Source organism: Anser brachyrhynchus (genome assembly GCF_964034855.1).
Source record: "Anser brachyrhynchus genome assembly, chromosome: W".
NCBI classification, from domain to species: domain Eukaryota; kingdom Metazoa; phylum Chordata; class Aves; order Anseriformes; family Anatidae; genus Anser; species Anser brachyrhynchus.
The window spans coordinates 18,556,575-18,582,683 of NC_137704.1; the positions used below are offsets into that span (position 1 = coordinate 18,556,575).

The 26,109-nt window shown below is 38.1% G+C and overlaps 1 protein-coding gene across 2 annotated transcripts in view; it reads right to left on the reverse strand.

Moving 5' to 3' along the window:
- LOC308184709 (nipped-B-like protein) overlaps nt 1-26,109 on the reverse strand; it is a 107,577-nt gene that overhangs the window by 38,933 nt on the left and 42,535 nt on the right. The window contains exons 7-16 of one of the 2 annotated variants that reach the window (XM_080572040.1): nt 21,311-22,534; nt 10,121-10,303; nt 7,592-7,789; nt 7,329-7,400; nt 7,148-7,237; nt 6,173-6,276; nt 4,645-4,731; nt 2,769-3,000; nt 1,213-1,364; nt 729-809 (exon numbers count right to left, since the gene is read on the reverse strand). In XM_080572040.1, coding sequence (XP_080428166.1) covers nt 729-809; nt 1,213-1,364; nt 2,769-3,000; nt 4,645-4,731; nt 6,173-6,276; nt 7,148-7,237; nt 7,329-7,400; nt 7,592-7,789; nt 10,121-10,303; nt 21,311-22,534 — 2,423 coding nt within the window. The remainder of the gene's footprint in view (nt 1-728; nt 810-1,212; nt 1,365-2,768; nt 3,001-4,644; nt 4,732-6,172; nt 6,277-7,147; nt 7,238-7,328; nt 7,401-7,591; nt 7,790-10,120; nt 10,304-21,310; nt 22,535-26,109) is intronic. The other variant, XM_080572039.1, reaches the window with a different exon arrangement.

Genomic DNA, 26,109 nt, shown 5'->3' on the forward strand with positions numbered 1-26,109 from the left:
TAACAACATAAATGTGGAATATCTCTTAAAAATACGATATATTTTAAAGATTTCTGTCAGTGGTAGAAATATGCCATATAAGAAAGTCAAATAGTTACTTCATATCTTAGTCTTTAATATTTGCCTGACATGAAAGATTCTTTTAATTTATGGGGTCACGGTTGTAGGCTTTGCTTCTTTTTGTTTAGGCAGAATTCCTTTTATAAATACTGGAGCATATCATCCTTACAAAGATGGAAAACGTCCACTTGAACAAGCACATATATGTTGCACTGCATTTTTCCTGAAGTAATATTTTATTTGATTCATGAATTTTTCATATACCTACCTCTTCCAAGGAAAATAATTTATTCTATTATAAAAGTATCCTGCTGTTGTATAGCTTATTCCATTGCATAAATTCAAATCTTAACGAAGGAAATGTGGAAAATCATATTGCTAAGATTTCTTACACAAGAAAGAACAGGTAAGAGAAAGGGGTTTGTGTTTATACTTTAAACCACATAACCATAATTAAGTTCCTTGCTTAAGTAGGCTTCCTATAGAAGAAGAAACCTCCTCTGCAAATAGGAGAAGCTCAGGTAGATTTAATACTGTTCCTAGATTATGATACCGAACTGCAAAAACTTGAGCTCTAATTGTCCACCAGCAAAAATACAGCCTACGTAAATGTCCTAATAACTTTTGGATGTACAGGACCATGAAATCACAAATTAAAAATTACTTACTGCAGTCACTAATTTGATGGCACATAACTGTAGCTCACTGACATTTTCTACAAAGAAAGGTGTTATTCCCATAGATGATACCTATGAATGGGCAGAAAGTATTCTAAGTATATTTGACAGGCAAACTGATATTCATGCAATTTTACAAGCAGATTATTCATTCAGTAGATAAGGTATTCAACAACACATTACTTCATATTATTTGCAAATTTAATACAATTAGGTTAAACTTTTTCTTAGGTGTACAATAAATACCATTAAATATTTAAACATGAGGTGTTCTTTTCCTGCAGAAGAGAACAGGAAGATAACATACTACACAACAGACTAGTCAGTCTAATGTTAACCGTTAAAAAAGTTTGTACCGATTTTATATTTCATGTCATTGACATAATCACACTTTACAGTCCCTCTGGGAAAAAATAAAAAATAAAACAAAAATCCCACAACATTCTCAGACAGAAATTCTTCTGATAAAACTTACCTGAAGAATAGTTGTATCAGTAAGAAGCTGTATCTCTAGCAACTCTGACAAACTGCTGACAATCTCACAAACTTTGTTATACAACATCACTATAACTCTTTGCTTGTGGGTGGAACACTTAGCGCGTTTTGCTTTTGAACTTAAAACACCACCTAAAAAATCAAAATTATTTTCATTAATTTTTTCAATGTTTCAGTTGCATCAAATACTAGAAAGATGATCGTTTTCTCAAAAAATGTCCCCCTAACAATTACATGACAGCATTGTGAATACAACTGTTTACAGAAAAAAAAAAATAGTAGCAACAGCTGGAAAGCAAGGATTTCATATGACATTAATTTTTCATAATTGTTCTGAATTCTAGATCCAAAATTTTTAAAACAGTTCTTGAAGTTGGACACCCACATCTGATTATATATATACAAAAGACAACAAAATGCTAAATGCAAAATAATTTTCACTGAAATAAATCATTACATAAACAGAGATTATGACTATAAAGTGACTTTTTCATACATATAATAACTATATGCACAAGGCAAACTTCAGACACACTTCTAAATAGTTTGGTCTAAATGGCACTATAGTTATTGCAGTAAACCTAAAAATTAATGCGACTAAGTTATTTAGGGGATGCACTTAAGTCATTGTTATTTTTCTCTACATTTCATCATCCTCAAAATAACAGAAAACATTAACTCAGATGTTGTATGTTTTATTAGAGAACTATCAGTATAAGAGCTGCATATAGAAATATTCAGGGAAGTCATATAACTTGTATCATCATACAGTAGATTAAAAAAAAGGAAAACATAATTGAGATCAGCCCTGATGAGAAGGACCTGGGGGTGTTGGTTGATGAGACGCTCAACATGAGCCAGCAGTGTGTGCTTGCAGTCCAGAAAGCCAACCATATCCTGAGCTGCATCAAAAGAAGCGTGGGCAGCAGGTCGGGGGAGGTGATTCTCCTCCTCTACTCTGCTCATTTGAGACCCCAACTGGAATACTGTGTTCAGCTCTGGGGCCCCCAGCACAAGAAGGACATGGATGTATTAGAACGAGTTCAGAGAAAGGCCACAAAGATGATCAAGGGGCTGGAACACCTCTCCTATGAAGACAGGCTGAGAGAGTTGGCGTTGTTCAGCCTGGAGAAGAGAAGGCTCCGGGGAGACCTTATAGCAGCCTTCCAGTACCTAAAGAGGGCCTACAGGAAAGCTGGGGAGGGACTCCTGATCAGGCAGTGCAGTGATAGGAAAAGGAGTAATGGTTTTAAACTAAAAGAGGGTAGATTTAGATTAGATATAAGGAAAAAATTCTTCACTCAGAGGGTGGTGAGGCACTGGAACAGGTTGCCCAGAGAAGCTGTGGATGCCCCATCTGTGGAAGTGTTCAAGGCCAGGTTGGATGGGGCTTTGAGCAACATGGTCTAGTGGAAGGTGTCCCTGCCTGTGGCAGGGGGGTTGGAATTAGATTATCTTAAAGGCCCCTTCCAAACCAAACCATTCTATGATAAATATAATGTGAAAAGATTTTTCAAAATCTCTGAGCATACTAACCACCATGAGGATCCAGTCTATATACAGGGTCATATTGAGGATAGAGAGTGTTCTGCAAATGAAATTTTGTGTATTGAATAACTCTTTCTATTACATCCTCAATATATACGGCTTTAGGCATATTTGGCGATGTCATAATATTGATAGCAGTAAGACAAGCATCAGCAGATTTTGTCACTCTCTCCATAATAAGATCTCTCCATAATCTCTCCTCATCTTCAGTGTCATTGTTCTGTAACAGGCAAGAAAAGCAGGATAGTGTGAACAAAGAGGCAAATTTTTATCCTTACCAAGTACAATATAACAGTAACATTTTAATATATATCAATGGTAAGCACTATGAAGATTGCAACATTCTCTACTTAAGACTGATGTACCTTAGGCAAAATCTGAACATTAACATTTTCCTCTAACATTTTCCTTAGTGCTCTATGTATGCTGTTTGCTGCTTTGGCAAGTCTAATTTTCACCACTAGAGGGAATTCTCACAAAATAAGACTTATAAATCACATGAAATTAATGAGAAGACGACTTTCTCCACAGACTGACTCATCTATTACCTATGGGTTTAAACTATGTCTTATCAAATATGACCATTTAAGTTTTAGCACTGGGTACATAATTCTGTATTTCTGTGTTTGTGCAAGTTATAAAAACAAACAAACAAGAGGCTAATTATGAGTATGCTGTTGGCTTTCCTTGTAAAAATAAGGGGTTGGTAAAACACTAATTTCTAACCTTATCAACTTTTTTCCCTTGAATCTAAAAGTATTGCAGTGCATTACATATATGGTAAAATATATATATATAAAAAAAATCAACAGACACCTGCAAATCAAGAGATCCCTGTAAAACTATTCCATGCAAGAAATTTAAGTTATTTGTATCTTGCACAAAGGAGGCTTTAAAAATACAAACAATTAGTTTTAAAACCTTTCTATTTTCTTGCTCATTAATCTTGGAAATAAAAAGAATCTGCAAGTGCATTTTGCCTTTGAATAATACCCTGACATGGAGGTAGGTTATCTTCACTGCACTGTAAAAATAGTATAAATTTACTCCTTAGCAGAAGGTTTCTTTGCCATAACGATCTAAATTACATTTAATAGGTTTTAAGAAAAATCTAAAACTTGTTTGGCTAAAGATTGCTTCTTTTTTTAATTGAAGCTTTGTCTCTGAATTGCAATCATGGGAAAATTTCAATAAGTGCTTAGTAAACTTGAGTTTTACTACAGAAAGCTAAAAGAAAAATATCACTTTAAAAGCACTGGCAAAAAGGCTCAACCATATTGCAACAGAGCAGGAAAACCATCACCTTTTCACTTATTTTCATATTGCTAAAGACATTCAGAACTGTATAGTGAAACTTATTTTTTAGGTAGTCCTGTGTGGAGTTAGGAGTTGGACTTGATGATCCTTCCAACTCAGGATATTCTATGATTTAAAATGCCTCCTCAGTTCTTAATGCTCGGGGGAAGAATATGCTCTGCATGAAAGCTGTACTTTCTTCTACTGTGTAAGGGAAGTTTTATGGACAACTAGCAAAGAAATTTCCACTGGTGCAAGTTATACCAGTTACCACAAATATTTAAGGATGAAACAATAATATTTAAAATTAAGTCAAGAGACAACTTGATTACTCCCAATACATCTGTTTGTTAACAATACTGTAGTAAAATGTTTAGTACTGAAAGAATATAATCAATTGAATTTTAATTCTAATCTTAAAATTTGACAGTCTGTTAATCATATACATATAAAATCAGAAATTCCTTTCACACACATGCACAGTATTTGAAATTATCATTAAATGGGACTCAAGTGAAGAAAACCCTATGCTGAACAGTGGTATGAAATGATCTAATTTGAAACTCACATGGTTAAGTAACGTAGAAAGCTTTGATCCATCTTGGATATTCTTCTCCAAAATATTCAGGACCTTTACCGTTTTATCTGTTGAAAGCTAAAACAAGAAAACAAATCAAGCAACTGTAGACACACAAAAGCTTCCAAATTGCTGAAAAGATGTCCATGGATGAAGGATAGAAAATGTTATGTAATTCCAGCATTAAACTTAAATCGTAAGCACTTTTGAGATAAGGATCGGATCTTGACTTGTCAGTTTCTGACACAGCACGACTGAGAATGCTGATAATAACCAAACTAGTGAAATACGTTCTAAGATTGCAATCAAACTGCATTTTTCAACCAAATCCATAGGAATAGGTTTAAAACTGCATATCTGCAAATAATGTATAGTTATACACTCTTGATTCTAGAAATTGAAATTTACCAAAACCAAATATGAATCACTAATTCTAGCTGACCATATAGAACTTAGAAGAAAATCCAAACCTTATGGACAAACAGAAACAAAATTAATTGATATTTGAGTGCTAATACAGAGGAAATGTATTCTTAGTAATCTTGTTAACTTTGAAAAATTAGCATGTTGAAAAAAAGTAACTCAAACTCGCTTACTGATGTTCTACAGAATTACAATCAAATAATCTGTAGAATATGCTGAACTCCAGAAGAACCAGTTTCACTCATACAGATAATAGTGGTGCTCACCTTTACAAGCAACACATTTCTGAGTTTATGTACACATGTATGTACAAAAATTAAGGAATAAAGGTTAAGGGTGAGAACTATCAAGAAGGCAAAATACTCAGGTTGAAAATATCCTACAAATGAAGGTAGGGAGGACTGAAGAAAAGGCCAGGAAGAATACCTAAATCTTGGGTTAAAGAATATCCTTCGGAGTGACTTGTATAATAAGTGGCTTCACAGACATTTCATAAACATAGTAAGTGGTCAAGAGCAGGCAGAGTTAAGAGTGTAACATAAGACTGCCCTAAGCCAAGAGTTCTAGGAAGATAAGGAAAGCAAGAACATTGTTCCTAGAGGTGTGATACCAACAGTTTGCACCAGCATAGAAAATTCCCTTGAACCAAAGTCAGGAAGAGTATGACAAAGAAACCACAGCATGTAGTCTACAGAAAATGAATCTTATCACCTGGGTCATTAAATCTTTTAACTTTGAAAGGGTTTTCTGGAGAGAGGGTACAAATAGGCAATTCAGTATGATGCTAGATGAACATCATATATTTACAATGCACTGACATTATATTAGAAAGGGTGGATTTTTTGACTTTTCCGGTAAGGTCTGTTTTACTGTGGTTGCTTAACACTAGCTGTAAGGAACAAAGACTATAGATTGATGTGCTTTTGTGAAAATAGATTAATAATTTTAGATTTTACTGCTCAGACATTTGTGTTACATATTGGTACATTGTGCTCTCAGTCACTGCTGACACTGAATGTTATTACACTAGATATGTGCTTTTTGTATATTTAACAAAATTAAATGTTCAAAAGATGTAAAGACTATGAAGATGTACCTTGTCCATAATGCCCATTGCCTTGATTTTTGCAGATTCACTACCCAACTCGCTAAGCTGATGTTTTCCCAGTAGCAATTCCTGTGGAATCTCATCATCATCGCCTTAAAAAAATGAAATAAAAAAAATTGTCACATTTCTAATAAGACTTCAAAGAAGCCACTATTTACAGCTAAGATGAAAAAGCAAACCCATTTATTGCAGTTCTTTCATTAAGTACCACCCTCATTTCAGTAAAACAAATCTTAAATGATTGTAGTTCTAATTCTGAAATTCAAATCTTGGTCAGAATAATAGATGAAAAACACATATATCTTGGGATACACTGTGTTCTAATCACAATTGCCCTTACAAAAAAAAAAAAACACATGACATTAGAAGACACTGAAATCATTGGTTCGTAATATGTTTCACTTTTAAATCCAAGGGTGTAGACATGATTACTTTAAAAACTAGTCATTTGTTTATTAGGTTCCTCCCCTTGTTCTAATACTGTGACAAAGATGGTAGGAAAGAAATTATACAAATGCTCCATCATCCATTTCAATTGATAGTCATCTTGGTCAACCTGAACTACTTTACTGGACACTGACACTAAGCTGGACGATTTTCCAGTGAAAGGGATAAGGAGTACACATAGATTCAGTGTCTCAGCCATAAGTGTACAAGCACTGTGGCAAGGCCACAGCAGATGCACTCTAGTAGACTATTATTTCTCTCATTATGATTTATGACCCTTTTGGATTTTGCAGGAAGGAGGAAGGAAGATCATCTTCCTCTAGTAGCAAGTGAAATTGTAAAGGTAAAGGCTCCTGCTACTCAAGGTGGAAGCCATATAAACACAATATACCCTAGCATGTATCACAGACAATTAAATCAGAAAGAAGGAAGTCTGAAAATACTGAGATGCAATTTTTTTAGTGTTTCTTGTATTTCTAATTAGGGGAAGCATTTTGAAAATTTCTGACATATTACCAAAAGCTGTGAAATCCATGTCTTCCAGATTTTCCAAAATATTTTCCATTGAAGCAGTAAACCTTTTAAAAGTTGAAGAATCCATAATTTCTGGTGGGAAAAAAAAAAAAAAGTATATATAATTATTTTTATATAAAATACATAAAATCCAAACTGAAGAAAATAAGTCTTCTAAAGTTACCTTCAGGTGTTAGTTTAGGTTCATAAGCTTTCCTTTTCTTTTGTTTTTCTTTTTTCTTCATTTTTCTAGCCACTAATTAGAGAATAAAGAGTGAAACAAATACTTTCTGGAACTGAAATAAAGGATTATTTACATTTCTCATGCTTGTATTAAATACTGCATATAAAGATGCTTTTTAAAGCATTTTAAAATGTTCAAATTATTAAAAAAAACATATTGTTTTCATAATACTAGTGTATTTTTAAAGGATAATGATCAGTTACCCTCACTGAGACTAGGAGGAGGAGAATAATCATCCATATCAGAGTCATCGGGACTACGATTACGGTAACGGCCACTACCAGAAGTCCTCCTTCCTTCATGATAATGACCACTTCTCCTGTGGTCACCAGAACTTCTTCTGTCATGTTCTTCATATTCCCAAGCTTCATCTCTATCCTTTTTATGTCTTTTTCGAGAAGCTAGAAATGAAATGCATTTTCATTTTAAGTATAAAAATTCTATTTTCAATAGCTCAAAATTATACATTTACAAGTTAAACATTAGCATATAAATGTTCCATAAAACAAGTGAACACTAAAACCATTATATAAAGTTCTGTTATGGCATTATTTTAACAATTCAATTTGAATTACATGAAAACCATGCCTGAAATCGCCAAAGACAACAGCAAACACTTAAAATATAAGTTTAAAGGGCACTTGTCCTTTTAAACAAAGGAGAATAGAACAAAATAAAATAATTTTCATCCTTTCCTTTCATAAGAGAACATTGAGATAATTTCTTCAGTTATGTAATTGGGTCTATTAATAGGCATCCATGTTACAATTCAGTGTTTGCTTTGCCTATCACACAGGAAGTTCCAATGAGACTTAGCAATCTAGCTGCTTAAAGATATTCTGTTTTGCCAAGACACCCCCAAAAAATTGTCTTGAAATATATATTGCAGTGAATTCAGTGTAAAGGAGAAAGCTGCAGTCACAATTCCAAGCTAAACAGTATGTATACACCACTGAAAGTTGTTATAACCAGTTTTCAGTAAGGACCAAAAGGCACAGCAGAAATCAGTGTTGAAGAAATTGGGATAAACGTTCTCTATAGAAACAGAGATTTAGTGGAAATAAGATATCGGGGGAGGGGAACTGAGTTCTCTGTTATTTTCAAAGATCGTCTCATGCATCTTTAAGGGGAGAGGGTGCTAAGAAGTAATAGGAAAACGATATGGATGAGGACGTAGCTTCATCCATGAAAGTCTCTACTATTTAATGTAACAGGATAACTGGGGCTAGCAAAGAGATGTCTAATACAGACTGTGCTGTGAAGATCAAAATGTCTCCAAAACATTACATTCTAGACTAGCAGAGTATATTATTCTTGTGAACTGGTATATAACAGCCCTTACATCTGTATGTGTTTCTACCAAACTCTCCTGAAGTTTAGAGAGGTATGAATGTGTACAGGGTTGTTTCTGAGCAAAATGGCTCCAAGCATTTATACAGAACTGGAACAGAACTGACATGGAATTTCCACAACCCCAGTTTATTGAGAAGAATAGGAAAGATATTATACATACCAGAATATAGCCAATGGACAGCCCGTGCTAAGTACAAATAAAAAAAAATATTGAACGTGAGGTGCTACTCTGCACTGCACACTAGAGGGCTTCCACTGCTGAAAACAATATGAAATTTCTGCAAAGAAGTGGTTCAAGACTTTAAAGTAGTAACTTAGCTTAGGCTTTGAGCTGTACTGCTTCTGAATCAGACTTGCTTCTGGAGGCAGTACAGTCATGTTCATGATGCCTGAGCTACTAAACAGTTTCAGTTCTAAACTGGTTGAGAGTTAACTGCAACTGAAGAAAGGGAGGGCTATCTGGGTTACCTGAAGTGAGTGGATTGGTTAAAGAAATAAGTGTTTTATGGAAAAAGACTTCACACATCTTAACTGATTCATTTTTCCCCTCGTGAGACAGTACTTTGTGGAGGCAGATGAATTCTGTCTCCACAGTTTATAGATAATCAGTAGCAATTTAAATTCTGTAAGAAGAATTCTGGCCCCAGCTATGTCTCTATAAGAAAAGTAACTTCCAATATCACTTTCCAGCAGAAATTTAAATTGACCATTTTATCAATGCTGCATGATAAAAGAAAATGTATTACAGTTGTGTTGGCTCTGCAAGGCAAAAAATATGAACATGGGAACAGCTATTCACATTTAGACATTTTATCTACTTCTAAGTAAACTTTGTAGAGCAATTGAATAAAAAAATGTAAGCTTTAATAACATTTCAAAAATACTATTAATTTTATACATAATTTTAATTTCTCATCATTTAATGGAATGAGATGCTCAAAGAAACTTATGTTCTATAACAACCACTCCTTCATATTTTTTAAAGTTTAATTTTAGACAGCAAATTCTGAAATAGATATTTGAAACAATACGAATCTATTAAGTGTAAAATTTTCCATTCTCTTCATCATTTTGTCTCATTTTAATTCAGTTCTACAGTATCCTTTAAGAAATATTCTAATTCATTTTTAAATCAGATGTCCTCACTGAATTTTTTAGAATGATGGCCAGATCTCTTGACTGTATGTAATGAACCTAGATTACCTTAAAGCATATAATTACTGTGCAAGATTTTCTTAATTTACATTACTTCATATTTAAGAATTTCAACAGCCACTGTGGCTAAAAGCTAGATTAAGATGTCTGAAATTTGTGACAATCCTCTCCATTCCCAACCAACTTAAATAATAGCAGTAGAAACAGAAGGATGTACTACTTACATTCAAAAGCTTCTTCACTGTCATTGTCTTCATCAGAACTGATTTCAGCATATTTTGGTTTCTCATTAACTGTGCTACGTTTGCGCTTGTTCATTTTCACACGTTCACAAAGTGGCATGGTGGATTCAATTTCTGCCAGGAGCTCAGGAGGCAAGTCCTTTAACACTGACTGATCTATGCTACCTATTAACGGAGAGTAAGAACAGTAAATGTGAATCTGAAGATAAAAAAGGGCCCAACACTTCAACCCTTTCTCAGGAACCGCTTACAGTATATTCGCTAACAATTTCATGGTTAGATATACCTGGATGTATTTGACAGGACTTTCTAAAGCTGTATATATTGTTCACACTGCAACTGGAAATTAACATAATAAATTGCATAAACATCTCCTTCAACAAAATATTTTGTCAGGCATATAAATAAAACAAATTCAAATTGGTGAATTACATTTGTAAAACAACATCCCTGCTCTACTTCCACAAAATTTAGTCTTATTTTTGTTCATCCTCTGAACTTAACAGGTTTTCCTGAAAGTATAGGTAAATTAATGATTCAGCGTGCCTCATTATAGCTCAATTCATTCTCAATCATATTATTTAGTGTAAATAAAACAGTAATCTTCTCTTTTCCAATATGTAGGGACAATCTGTGGCAGAATCTCCAGGTTCTTATCCCTAAATATAAGCCAAATCATTGACATCCCAAACTCTGCCTCAGGTGATTTCTTACCTCCTACTAATAGCTTTTTTTTTAATGCAACCCACATTTTTGCTTGATTTTGCTACAAAGCAAAGTTGAAAGAAAGATTTTTGTTTAATATAGAAAAACAGCAAGCTGGACCACAACAGGTTTCTTTTCCACTGAAGTAAACAGACAACATTGCACCATTCTCATCACATTTTGAAACTGATATTAAACACGTACGCAGTCAGCACAAAGGAGATTTACAGTGAATTTTTTATTGTTATTTGATGTCTTATTATTTATCAAAGAGCCTTACTGCACAAATCTGAAGACTATTGGACTGAATTGTTAACCTTTTTCCAACAAAATAAATGCCTCTGTCACAAGCGTTTCTCTCTCCTTCCCCAAGGTATACTCTATTATTTAGATACAAAAGAAATCACCTGACAATTGTGCTATATCAATGAAATATGTATATTGATATGTATATATATTTTCTAGATTTACTTTTTAATTGTATTCACTACATCAGTAACTTAACTTTCTAAAATTTATTTCAATTATTACAGTAACATCCCATCTCCTAATCCAGTCTTAGTCTTCCCCCATATTTTTAAACACATTTAGCCGGAATTAGAATAATCTTAATATTAGAAAATAGTTTCCAGCAATACATTTAAAAAAAAAACAAAAAACAGGTTTCATATATTTCTGGTTTAACATCTCTCTACATCCAAAAAAGTTGCCTATGAACAATGAAACTAGCAATCAATATTATTTTTCTATAATTCTCAAGTATGTTCAAGGAAGTCATCTCACTTAAGTGCATTTAAAAAAAAAAAGAAGTTTGAATTTAAAATATTGATTACTTTGAACATTTTTGAAACGAGGTAGGGAAATATCTATAAAATAGACAACGAAAGTTGTCCCTGCTTCCCCCACACCACGGTCATTTGCTTTAAGTTGCAATCCTTAGATATTCAACACCTGTCAAAGGTACCTAAATTCTCAATATTGTTTTCAAAAATGCTACAAAACATTTCACAGTGTGGTTATTCCTTGCGTTCTAGGCACTTGACTGAAGATAGGAAGAAGTATGCCAGCACAGACCGAATAGTTTGTCTGTGTGTACTACCAGCTGACTGGATGTCAGCCAGGTCTAATCTGGAGGTTGCACAAATGTGTTTGAGCAGTGGCATCCCCACGCTAACTGTCCATGTCCCTTTGTATACATATGCAGCATCTGAGGAGAGTTAGCTTACATCCAGCCCCAGACAAGAGGGAAATTTGTATATATGTATTTTAAGACAATTTCCACAGGCACAGACCATTCACCAAAGGGCCTCAGAACCTGGTTCTCCTAACACAAATGCTCAATTTTAAGCACTATGGGTAAATTCATTGAAGTCAGCATGACTACTCACAGAGCATAAAACCTACAGGAAATCTGGCCAAAGACACTGCAAAAACCAGCTATAAGTAAAGAAACAAAAGCTGCATTAAGATTCATATAGATGTTTAAAAGCCATATGCACATACACCAACAAGAGTATTTTCTACAAATATATATTTAAGCCTTTCCAAATCTATTATGAAAAGTATATTTAAAAACAGAATAATTAGTTAGATCACTTGGAGAGGAAATGAGAAAAGGAAACAAATCAGTAATGGATTGTATATCCAGCTTGGCAAGAGTTCCATGACTGAAGACACCTACTCAATTTCAAAACTATGTCTGAATGTTTCATGATGTTTCATGAATAAGGTTGTGATCATTGCTTTGAGGAACTGCTAGAACAATTTATTCTTTATTTTGCTTACACTGTGCACAAAGATTGTCTATGCAAGATGAACAGTGATTTATTTTAAGTAAGAAAACCATTAAAAACAAACAAAAAAACAAAAAACCCTAAACAATAAACAGAAACCACAGGCTACTACTCTCCTATCTCCTAGGAATATCTGTTCTTGCTTTCCTTATTGATTTTGTTCCTAGGGTAGAACAATACTCAATTTTTAAAAATAAGTCAATTGCTACCAGCTTAATTAGACATCAATGAAAAAATAAAAATGCAAGTACTTTAAATATTTGGAAAAATAACCATTTCTTTCTCAGAAGTCCCAAGTTTGTTTGTTTGTGTTTGTGTTGTTTTTTTTTTACGTTCTCCAATGCCAAATTCAACTAATTGCTTGAACTGCACTCTCTCCAGTTACAAATATTTCAGGTGATGGTATAAGCTTCCCCTTTATTCTATTTATTAGAAAATACGTAAGGAATTCTTTATTCCAGAAGGGAATAGTAGAAAAGAGAAAAAATGGAATTACTGTAAAGTTCTCTATAAGCCATCTTTAAAGATTTTGTATCTTTCACAATGTTCCCTGGAGCAAGACTGCTACATGTTTCCTTAGGTGCTGAAGATTATAAATAACCAAATCTAAAGAGTTTTACTCATGCAGTTATGCATGACTATGTGTGTATCAATAATTCTGATATACATGGAAAAGGACTGCACATCCTTTTTTGAATTCAAGGATATTATATACTGCAGGAGAGTCAAGAGTTTATATTTATTTTACTTTACTATTTATGTTATGTTGAATAAGGGCCATCCAATCTTCACTAGAAACATCTTACTAAATTCATTCTTTTACAGCTCCATATTTTATTATAAATGTACTTATTTGTTCATAGTAGTAAAGAAATACTTATGAGAATCCAGTTTATTGCAAGAATCGTGTCACACAGCAACAAACATTAGGCTGTAAAAACCATGCCTTTTCAGTTTACAAGATCCTTTTCAAAAATTATTAAAAGAATATATAACATAAAACCCCATGAAAGCATCTACAAAAACATGTATGATCACCTACAATTTTTCAATTTGTTTGATACATTTTCTAAAACTTGGTACCTCCCTTTCCTGCTTCCACTTTAATCAGCTGCATTTGCCTCTAGTTTCCATGGCTTTTTAAATAGCAAAGGAGAAAGTAACTTTACTAAAAAGTTAGTCTACAAGTTAATAAGAATGTAATAAGAATGCCCCCAGAAACTAGGCTCTCTGAAAAACTGTCGTGGTCAAAGGAATAACTCCCTCCCTCTCCACCCCCCCACGCCCACCCCCGTATGTTTTCCACATACAGTAGAAAGAGTTCTACAAATACTTAGTGAACATAATTTTTCCCTTCTTTACATATGGCTTAAAAAATGGAAAGGCATGGATATGATTCAAAAGTAAAGCATTGCTTTTTGTTCATAATTTGATGTGTGGTTTCAAGTTTGTAGAACAGCCTTTAACTTTAGCTAATGTTTTCTAAAATCTAATCTTTAGAAGTATCCAAGCTCACTTTGCCTTGAATTTGCAAGTCAAGTAGATCTCCCTGATTCAAATAGATACATCCATTACCAGAATGCCTTCAAGAGAGGTTGAAGAGGAAGGAGGGGAAAAAAAAAGTAATAACATTATGGACTTTTATTGGATCCATTCAATATGGACAGCAACTATATTTTGACACAACAATCAGTGCCACCCATACAAAAACTTCAAACTAGCATAGGTCAGCTTTTCAGAATCAGAAAGGCTGTTCACGCCATTAAATCAAAACCAACACTAATAAACTGTTACCTTGTCAGTAATGATTTATTTTTACTTTCCAAACTAGAGAAAACAGATGTACAGTTTACATTTTGGTGTGATTTCCTGTGAACTAACCAGCCATCAAGATTCGAAAACATTAAAAAAAAAAAAACAAACTCCAAATTTGAAATATCCCTCAGTGTGCGAATTTAACAATACCCTTTCCACTGCACTTTCCCTTAAAATGCTCCTGTATGTTGTTTATATTGTGCACTGAGTCCTTGGTGATGCAAGTCCCTTGTCCACTGGCTTCATACTCCTCCAAGTAATTCTGTGCCCTGGACAAGTTTCAAGAATGGAAGGGGAATCACAAGGCAATGGCAGTCCTTTTCTCAAAGAGGAATTTAAGGCATGGCGAAGACACATAAGACTCATAAGAAAGAAGTTCGACTTTTATCTCAATACCATATCGTTAGCTGAAAAACACACAGCCAAGATGAATACTGACCAAAAATAATCCACGCAGTAGTCTGTTTACTTCTGTGGCTTTCATTGTTCCTCTCCCACTCTACCTCAAAGTTTGTGGAAGGGTATACAGCTATAATACATATAAACCCTCTATCAAGCCCCTTAACCTCACATTTTGAGTACATTCATGAAGGGATAACTCTTGAGGATCAAGATGCATGGGCGCAGCTGCGCGTGTACCCCCTCAAGAGGATGGAGACTCAGACCCCTCAGCACCACTGCCCAAGGGACTGTGCCCACAGGAGTCTCTGTGGCAATGGATTTGGCGGGAGGAAGAGGAAGCATATCCTGTATCATTCCTTAGAACCTGCTTGAACACATCTTTCAAAATCATTTTTCCTCATCTACCCCAGTACTGGCACAAAGGGAAGATTCCCTGACTCTGGCTAATAAAAGGAGAGGTTCAGCCTCCTTGTTTATATTCCAGTCCTCAGCTCTGGCTTTGAGAAATGAGACCCAGCCAGGTTGGTTGGTCAGAGAAGAATCTGGACACAGCAACTGAATAAATCCCATGATGTAGCAGAGGTCATAACTGCCCACAGCTAAGCAGCACAGAATCAAAAATGATTTTATAATAGCACAAAATATTCCTAGAAGCAGGAATTGTGTTTTGAACTAACCCTATTTTAAACTGGATTTAAGCTAAATCACAGCAATGATGTTGAATGTGATAAGGCCAGAAGAAGACGTTTTATTGAAAGATGGATGGATGACAGGAAAATCAAAGGGCAAGAAATACAAGCAGATAAGAGAAGGAAAGAAAAATCAAAATGTACTAAGCTACATGAAATATGAGAGATGGGAGAAGAAATGTAATAGTAATGCTAAAGGCAACACTAGAAAAGATGTTATACTCTATTAAGAAATATAAGATGAACTAAATAAAGAATTCTTATGAAAATTACATTTCCTAGTCCATTAAAATGTTTACAACTAAAAATAGCACAGAGTAAAACAGTGAATAGTATTTCTTTTAATTGGAGTGAGGACACTGGAAATCACATGAATATTTTCTGTATCAGTCAGTTGTTGACAAGTAGACTCTGGCTTATAAAAATATCGCTTGATGAATTATGAACCTTTTCAGACACTGGAGTTCGCCTAATTATTTAGCATAATATATCATAAGTTATCAGGAACTTGGACAAAGCACATAAAACTAAAAATACACATGAAAAATATGAAGTTCAAAAGACACCTTCTCCAAAATCTGTCCGGCTGAACATTCAAAACTTGATTTGTAAGAGAAATGTAGGGAAATACTCATATTTTCAGGATAAAAAGTAAATATCTAACAAGGAGGCTCACATTTTACCAAAAAAAAAAAAAAAAGTAATACTCATCTTGAATTATTCAGTCTTTAAGACTCAACAGTCAGGTTAGTAGAGAATAGATTTCGACCAATAAATTCACTATACCAATATCACTCTGTACACATACACATAAACCATTATATATACAGAACAGGATTTCTATATCATTTCTCATCAAATCACCTTTGAAATAAAACATTTCAATCTCACATTCATAAGTAATGAGATACCTGTAATTGCATTCATAAATAATCCTGTATACAGCTCAAATCCTCTCCCCTACCAATTGTTTTGTCTATTTTCAGACATGACAGCTCTGTAAACACTGTGTAAGAACTATGTAAGAAATTTAAATGCTTTAAATGACAAAATTTATAAAAGGAACACTGACCACTGAGTAACACTTATTTCACAATGTGAGATGATCTACTTCAGTTTGAAAACAAAGCCAAAATTATAATCAAAAAGAAATTATTGAAGAAAAGCAATCATATAAAAAAGCATTAACTCAGCAAAAGAGAAAAACAATCAAATATTAAACCTAACAAGAAGCTATATCTCATATTATCCTCTCAACATTACTAATTTAAATAAGTCAGCCAATTGTTTAGCAGTTCCTTTCCTCTTTCCACATACACTGGACCCTAAAGACAGCAATGTCTGAATGTCTCCTAAAGACAGAACCTTTTTGTAAGTTTATTATCACACAGCCTTGTCCCTGGATTCAGCTGGGATAGAGCTAATTTTCTTTATAGGGGCTGGTATGTTGCCTTGTTTTGAATTTAGGACAAGAATAATTCTGATAACACACAGATGTTTTAATTGTTGCAGAGCAGTGCTCACACAGAGCCAAGGACTTTTCAGTTTCTTATACCACCCTGCCAGTGAAGAGGGTGGGGGTGCACAAGGAGCTGGGAGGGGACAGAACCAGGACAGCTGACCCAAACTGGTCAAAGGCATATTCCATGGCATGTGATGTCATGCTGAAAAATAAAACTGGGGGAGTTGAACAGGAGGGTTGCCTCTGCTCGGGGTCTGTCTGAGCATCAGTAGGCGGATGGTGAGCAATTGCATTGTGCATCACTTGTTTTGTTTATTCTTTTTTGTTCTTATTATTCTTTGTTGCCTTTTTTTTCTTTTTTTTTTTCCTTTCCTCCTTCTTTCTTCCCCCCCCCTTTCTTATTAAACTGTCCTTATCTCAACCCATGAGTTCTTGGCACTTACCTTTTCAATTTTCTCCCCCATCCCCCTGGGACTGGGTGAGTGAGCAACCATCTGTGTGGTGCTTAGCTGCCTAACGGGTTAAACCACAGTGGTCCTTCTAGCGCCCAATGCAAGGCAATACAATGGAAGAAGTATTTGAGAAAGGGAAGAAAACAGTCCAAATCCTTCTGAAGGCTGGTTTTGCCATAAAACAAAATAAAGTTAAAGGACCTGCAGGAGAGATCCAGTTTTTAGGAATAAAATGGCAAGATGGACATCATCAAATCCCAATGGATGTGATCAACAAAATAACAGCTATGTCTCCACCAACTAGCAAAAAAAAACCCACAAGCTTTCTCAGGTGTCGTGGGGTTTTGGAGAATGCACATTCCAAATTACAGTCTGATTGTAAGCCCGCTCTATCAAGTGACCTGGAAGAAAAACAATTTCAAATCGGGCCCCGAGCAAGGACAAGCCTTTGAACAAATTAAATGGGGGATATTTCATGCAGTAGCCCTTGGGTCCGTTTGAGCAGGACAAGATGTAAAAAATGTGCTCTACATCGCAGCTTGGGAAAATGGCCTCGCCTGGAGCCTCTGGAAGAAAGAACCAGAGCAGACTCATGGTCAACCCCTAGGGTTTTGGAGTCAGGGATACAGAGGATCCGAGGTTTTGGCCGCGTATGAAGGGTTCAAGCTGCTTCAGAAGTGGTTGGTACTGAAGCACAGCTCCTCTTGGCACCCCGACTGCTGGTTCTGGGCTGGATATTCAAAGGGAGGCTCCCCTCTACACATCATGCAACTGATGCTACATGGAGCAAGTGGGTTGGATTGATCACACAGCAGGCTTGAATAGGAAACCCCAGTTCCCCAGGAATCTTGGAAGTTATTATGGACTGGCCAGAAGGCAAAGATTTCAGAATATCACCAGAGAAGGAGGTGACACGTTCTGCAGAGGCCCCACTGTACAACAAGCTACCGGAAAATGAGACACAACATGCCCTGTCCACTGAAGGGTCCTGTCATATCGTGGGAAAGCATCAGAGGTGGAAGGCTGCTGTATGGAGTCCTACACAACAGGTTGCCGAAACTGCTGAAGGAGAAAGTGAATCAAGCCAATTTGCAGAAGTGAAGGCCATCCAGCTGGCTTTAGATATTGCTGAACGAGAAAAGTGGCCAGTTCTCTATCTCTATACTGATTCATGGATGGTAGCAAATGCCCCGTGGGGGTGGTTACAGCAATGGAAGCAGAACAACTGGCAGCGCAGGGGCAAGCCCATCTGGGCTGCTGCATTGTGGTAAGATATTGCTGCCCAGGCAGAGAATCTGGTAGTAAAGGTACGCCATGTAGATGGTCATGTGCCCAAGAGTCAGGCCACTGAAGAACATCAAAACAACCAGCAGGTGGATCAGGCTGCTAAGATTGAAGTGGCTCAGGTGGACCTGGACTGGCAACATAAAGGTGAATTATTTATAGCCCGATGGGCCCATGACACCTCAGGCCATCAAGGTAGAGATGCAACCTACAGATGGGCTCGTGATCGAGGGGTGGACCTGACCATGGACACTATAACACAGGTTATTCATGATTGTGAAACATGTGCTGCAATCAAGCAAGACAAACGGTCAAAGCCTCTTTGGTATGGAGGACGATGGCTGAAATATAAATATGGAGAGGCCTGGCAGATTGATTACATCACACTCCCTCAAACCCGCAACGGCAAGCGCCACGTACTTACAATGGTGGAAGCAACCACCGGATGGCTGGAAACATATTCTGTGCCCCATGCCACCACCTGGAACACTATCCTGGGCCTTGAAAAGCAAGTCCTATGGCGACATGGCACCCCAAAAAGAATTGAGTCAGACAATGGGACTCGTTTGCAAAATAACCTTATAGACACCTGGGACAGAGAATGGCACTGAGTGGGTATATCACATCCCTTATCATGCACCAGCCTCTGGGAAAATCAAACGATATAATGGATTGTTAAAGACTACACTGAAACCAACAGGTGCTGGGACATTCAAACACTGGGATACACATTTAGGAAAGGCCACCTGGTTAGTCAATACTAGGGGATCTGCCAACTGAGCTGGCCCTGCCCACTCAAACCTGTTATGTACTGTAGAAGGGGATAAAGGCCCTGTAGTGCACATAAAAACATGTTTGGGAAGAGAGTCTGGGTTATTCCTGCCTCAGGCAAAGGTAAACCCATCCATGGGATTGCTTTTTCTCAAGGACCTGGGTGCGCTTGGTGAGTAATGCAGAAAGATGGCAAAGTTTGATGTGTACCCTAAAGGTGATTTAACGTTGGGTGAGAATAGCCAATGATTTGAATTATACAGCATTATATGTCAATTGGCACGATATATCATCACAACTATGGTTGCTATATGCCTTATCAACGGTATTACCGTAAGAGTCACCCAGATTAATGACGAATTAATCTTGATGGAACCAGGCAAGTGCAGCAGTGATGTGACCAGAGCTGGCTTCAACATGCGATACTCCAACACCACACACCATCTCTCCTGTCCAGAAGGACCATTATGACCAAAATCATAGACTAAAATGAACTTGATGAACATTTTAAAGGGACATTTAAATGGACATTTTAAAGGTTTGGCCCACAGACTAAGGGGATGATATGTGTTTGTGTATCAATGCATGGAAAGGATGGTGCAATTAATGAGAATGTATTGGAAAGCGTAAGACCTGAGCATGACATAGATGGTATGGAATTAGGGGTGGATATTGTCCTGGTTTCAGCTGGGATAGAGTTAATTTTCTACCAAGTAGCTGGTATGGTGCCATATTTTGGATTTAGGATGAGAATAATGCTGATAACACATTGATGTTTTAGTTGCTGCAGAACAGTGCTTACGCTAAGTCAAGGACTTTTTAGCTTCTCATACTGCCCAGCCAGCAAGGAGTCTGGGGGTGCACAGGAAGCTGGGAGAGGACACAGCCAGGACAGCTGACCCAAACCAGCCAAAGGGATATTCCATACCATACGGCATCATGCTGAACAATAAAACAGGGGGGAGTTGGCCCGGGAGGGGGGGGGGTACCGTTGCTTGGGGGCTGGCTGGGCATCGGTCAGCTGGTGGGGAGCAACTTCATTGTGCATCACTTGCTTCGTTTTTTTTTTGTTTGTTTGTTATTTTTTCCTTCTTTTCTTTCTTGTTTTTCCTTTGTTATTAAACTGTCTTTATCTCAACCCATGAGTTCTTGCACTTCTCTTTTCAGTTTTTCTCCCCCATCCCACTGGAGGGTGGGGGAGTGAGTGAATAGCAGTGTGGTGTTTAGCTGCCTGCTGGTTTAAAACCATAACAAGCTTGAAGTGTAGACACTCTGTAAAAGTGATGTATTTATAGTGTAAGAGAGGCAAATGGTATTTTTGAAGTCTGTTCTTGTTCTATGATGTCAAAACATCTCTTGGCAAACCACATTTCAGTCCTAATTAAAAATATAAAAGAAACTTAGGGCTTGTCTAAGTAGCATATTCCACCTCTTCAGTTACACTGATTTCGTTAAAATAGTAACCGTCCCTTATATAGGCACACTTAAACCAGTTTAATTCATACATATACCCATTATATTTAGCTAGATAAATTACCAGATTAGACTCATGTAGCTGAAAGTACAGCTTAAAACCATTTACGTATTCCCACATTAGGTACTTGCACCGAAACAAATAAATCACTTCAAGATTTCCAGTAACAAGCCCTGAGATGAGTTTCACTTTGATTCCCTGAAATCACCACATAAGCAAGCATATAAACTATCAAACATTTGTGTTTAATTTCTAACCACAGGAACAGCAAACTAAAAGAACAGGAGTGTACAATATATAATGCAATTAACAAAAACAGTCTTACCTTTATTAGATTTGGATGACTTGTTCTTGTTAGGTTTAAAACACGAGCCCCTTGATTTATCTTCTCTATCCTTAATAAATTTCTGCACATCATCCAAAGAAAGTTTCTGAAGGACAACTACAGGTTTAGTTCCTTTATTTAGATCTTCACCTGGCCCAATCTTCTCTACTTTATCCTTCTGTTCACCTTCATATTCAGTTTTCCTTGACTCCTGAGTGACATTGCCATCTTTATCACGCTTGATTTTTGGAATGACAAAATGTTTCAATGCACCAGATCTTGCCCCCAACAAGTAACTGGGAAACTCTGCTTTATTCTCAGCATGTGCTTTATTGCTATCAAGTTTACTCTTATTACCATCTGTCCTTCGTTCATCCTTGCTGTTGGGTGATTTAAAACCCGTTTTTTCAGGTCTTGATTTACTAAAATCTCCTCTACCTTCCTGTTTAATACGAGGGCTGTCAGGTCTTGATTTCTGATCCCCAGAAGAAAACTTTTCCCTTGATTCACCGGACTCATGTCTGTGTTTCCTTTCAAATTTCTCAGTTTTTGAACCATCAGGTTTAATACCATGCTTAGAATCATATTCATTTTTGTTTGAGGATCTCAAATACTCAGGCCTTCTAATCTTGGATGGATCCCCCCTGTATCTCTCTGACTCCTCCCTGTCCTCAGATCTTTGTTTAAAGCTATCATGGTCACGTCTCAGTGCATCAGAAACCGAACGCCCATCAGGCCTTTGTTTTGCTGGATCTGATCTACTTTCAGATTTTATCCTTGAAGGATCAGATTTCACATCTGGTTTTTGCCTAGGTATTTCAATTTTCTTATCTGACAATGGTTTACTCGAGTCTCTCCTATTATCATGTCTATGTTTTGGTGTTTCAGGCCTGCCTTCGCTCTTCTGTTTTGGCGTTTCAGGCCTCTGCCTTATTTCCTGTTTGCCATTATTTTGTTTTCCTTCATTTTGTTTCATCTCCATTTGCCTGCTCTCATTTTGTTTTGACTCTGTCTGTCTGTTCTCATTTTGTTTCAGCTCTGTTTGTTTGCTTTCATATTTAGTTTCTACCTGTTTGTTTTCATTGTGTGTACTTTCCAACCTTCTGTTCTCATTTTGCTCAAATTCCATTTGTCTGTTTTCATTTTGCTGGATATCTGTCTTTTGACCCTCAAAGTCTGCCTTTTTCCTAAAAATCTCAGGATGGTTGTTGTGGTTTAACCCGGCTGGCAGCTAAACACCACACAGCCGTTCGCTCACCCTCCCCCCTCCCTCTCAGGGATGGGGGAGAGAAACGGGAAAGTGAAGCTGGTGAGTTGAGATAAAGACAGTTTATTAAGACAGGAATATAATAATAACAATAATAATAATAATAGTGATAATGATAATAGTATTAATAATAATAATGTGTAAGAAAACAAGTGATGCACAATGCAATTGCTCACCACCCGCTGACCGATGCCCAGCCTATCCCCGAGCAGCCGGCCCCCCACCCCGGCCAGCCACCCCTATATATTGTGTAGCATGACGTCAGATGGTATGGAATACCCCTTTGGCCAGTTTGGGTCAGCTGTCCTGGGTCTGTCCCCTCCCAGCTCCTGCTGCACCCCCAGCCTGCTCGCTGGCAGGACAGAGTGAGAAGCCGAAAAGTCCTTGGCCTGGTGTAAACACTGCTCTGCAACAATTAAAACATCAGCATGTTATCAGCGCTCTTCTCATCCTAATCCAAAACATAGCACCCTACCAGCTACCAGGAGGAAAATTAACTCTGTCCTAACTGGAACCAGGACAGATATCCACCCCTTATTCCATACCATTTATGTCATGCTCAGGTTACACTCTTTCCAATACATTCTAATTAATCACCATTTTCATCTATGATATATAGCAATCATGGTAGTGATGACATACATTATTATATAATAATTAACATACTACAATTCAACTCATGGGCTATTCTCACCCAGTATCAAATCCCCTTGAGGTACACACCGGACCTCCCCATTCTTTTGCATTACCCACCAAGTGCATCCAGGTCCCTGAGCAAAAGCAATTCCACGAATGGGTTTGCCTTTTCCTGAGGCAGGAGTAGCCCAGAGTGTTTTACCCAGCATGTTTCTTACGTGCACTACAGGAACTTTATCCCCTTCTACAGTGCGTAACAGGTTTGATTGGGCAGGTCCAGCTCGGTTGGCAGATCCCCTGGTATTGACTAACCAGGTGGCCTTTGCCAAATGTGTATCCCAATTTGTGAATGTCCCAGTACCCATTACTTTCAGTGTAGTCTTCAACAGTCCATTGTATCGTTCAACTTTTCCAGATGCTGGTGCATGATAGGGGATGTGATACACCCACTCAATACCATGTTCTTTGGCCCAAGTGTCTATAAGGTTGTTTCAGAAATGAGTCCCGTTGTCTGACTCAATTCTCTCTGGGGTGCCATGTCACCATAGGACTTGCTTTTCAAGGCCCAGGATAGTGTTCCGGGCGGTGGCATGGGGCACAGGATATGTTTCCAGCCATCCGGTGGTTGCTTCCACCATTGTAAGTACGTGGCGCTTGCCGTTGCGGGTTTGAGGGAGTGTGATGTAATCAATCTGCCAGGCCTCTCCATATTTATATTTCAGCCATCGTCCTCCATACCAAAGAGGTTTTGACCTTTTGGCTTGCTTGATTGCAGCACATGTTTCACAATCATGAATAACCTGTGCTATAGTGTCCATGGTCAGGTCCACCCCTCGATCACGAGCCCATCTGTAGGTTGCATCTCTACCTTGATGGCCTGAGGTGTCATGGGCCCATCGGGCTATAAATAATTCACCTTTATGTTGCCAGTCCAGGTCCACCTGAGCCACTTCAATCTTAGCAGCCTGATCCACCTGCTGGTTGTTTTGATGTTCTTCAGTAGCCCGATTCGTGGGCACATGAGCATCTACATGGCGTACCTTTACAACCAGGTTCTCTACCCGGGCAGCAATATCTTGCCACAATGCCGCAGCCCAGATGGGCTTGCCCCTGCGCTGCCAGTTGTTCTGCTTCCATTGCTGTAACCACCCCCACAGGGCATTTGCCCTGTGAAAAGCAAACTTTTCAGAGAACCCCTTTTTCCCAATTGTTTTTCTTTGCAATTCACGTACCCGTGCCTCTAGGGTCGCAGTAGATTTTCCATCCCATTTTCTCATGTCCTCTCCATGGTCACGTAGGTAAAACCACAGGGTGGCGCGGTGTGTGTGCCCACCATATTGTCTTCCTTGCATAGATGAACGTTTACCCCTAATAGCTGAGACACTGGTTTGTACAGGTGGGGAGGAAAATAATCTCTCTTCAAGTTGGTGGATCTTTTCAGAAAGTTTCTCTAAAGTATTCTCTTTTAGATGGTGGACACTGGTTCGTTCAGGTGGAGGGGAAGATAAATTCTCTTTAAGTTGGTGGAACTCTTCAGAGAGTTTCTCCACAGCCGAGACACAGGCCTGTAGGGAAGAGGAGAGATTTCCTTCGTACTGCCGGAGTAATTTAGCCACTTCATTCACTGGGGGATTCTCCTCCGCTTTCCAGGCTATTATTGCCAATGAGCTGGCATATGATGATGGTGCACTCTGTACAAACTTCCGCCACATGGGTGGTGTACACCGGACTGCATCTGGAACTGTGGATGTTTGTGCGTCGTCTAGGTCCTTATAAATTACTTCCCGTACGGCCAATTCCCTCAGGTACTGAATTCCCTTCTCCATGGTGGTCCATTTGCCTGGTAGACATACAAGTTCTTCCTTGAAGGGATACCTTTCCTGCACAGCTGACAGGAGACGCCTCCAGAGGCTGCGAGATCGTGCTCCATCTCCAATTGCTTTGTCAATGCCTGTGTCCCTAGCAAGGGATCCCAGCCGCCTGGCTTCCTTGCCCTCTAATTCCACAAAATTGGCTCCGGTGTCCCAGCACCGGAGCAGCCAGGTGACAAGCTGCTCACCTATACAGCGACCAAAATCTTTTCGCACATCTCGAAGCTCACGCTGGTATAGAGTCCGGGTAGTTACTGTTGATTTTTCGACATCCCCATCCTCATCTTCAGTCTCCTGCACCTTTGATGGCCCAGCCTCGTCTTCACTATGCCCAGACTTAGCAGAAGACTGTCTGCGTTCTAAACGACCTGAGCCTCTATACCATTTTTTCACCTTGTCTACAGGGGCAACTTGCACTGCTACAGCTCGTTTCTCTGACCCAGACACAGGGTCTGCCACAGGGGTTGGAATACCCTCTGCGGGGTCAACTTGCACTGCTACAGCTCGTTTCTCTGACCCAGACACAGGGTCTGCCACAGGGGTTGGAATACCCTCTGCAGGGTCAACTTGCACTGCTACAGCTCGTTTCTCTGACCCAGACACAGGAGTGGGAGCAGCTGCAGGAGCTGGAGCTGCTGCAGGGGCTGGAGTGGCTGCGGGAGCTGGAGCTGGAGCGGCTGCAGGAGCTGGAACTAGGTTGATAGTAGCATCAATTGCAGCTCGATAGGCACAAGCCAGACCCCAGCACGCTACAGTGATTTGTGTCACTTTGGAACTGCCAGAGTCATGACACCTTTTTTTCAAGCATTCTGCCAGCTTTTTAGGATTTTGCAGTTGTTCAGGGGTGAATGTCCAAAACACTGGAGGTGACCACTGCTCTAGAAACCTGCCCATATCCTCCCACACTCCCTGCCACTCGCAACTATCCCGCCTCAAGACAGATCTCCGGATGAGATTCCTAAGTAGTTGTTTAACCCTCCACAAAACCTGAAGCGCATTCAGGAGACATAACAACAAGAGCAGGC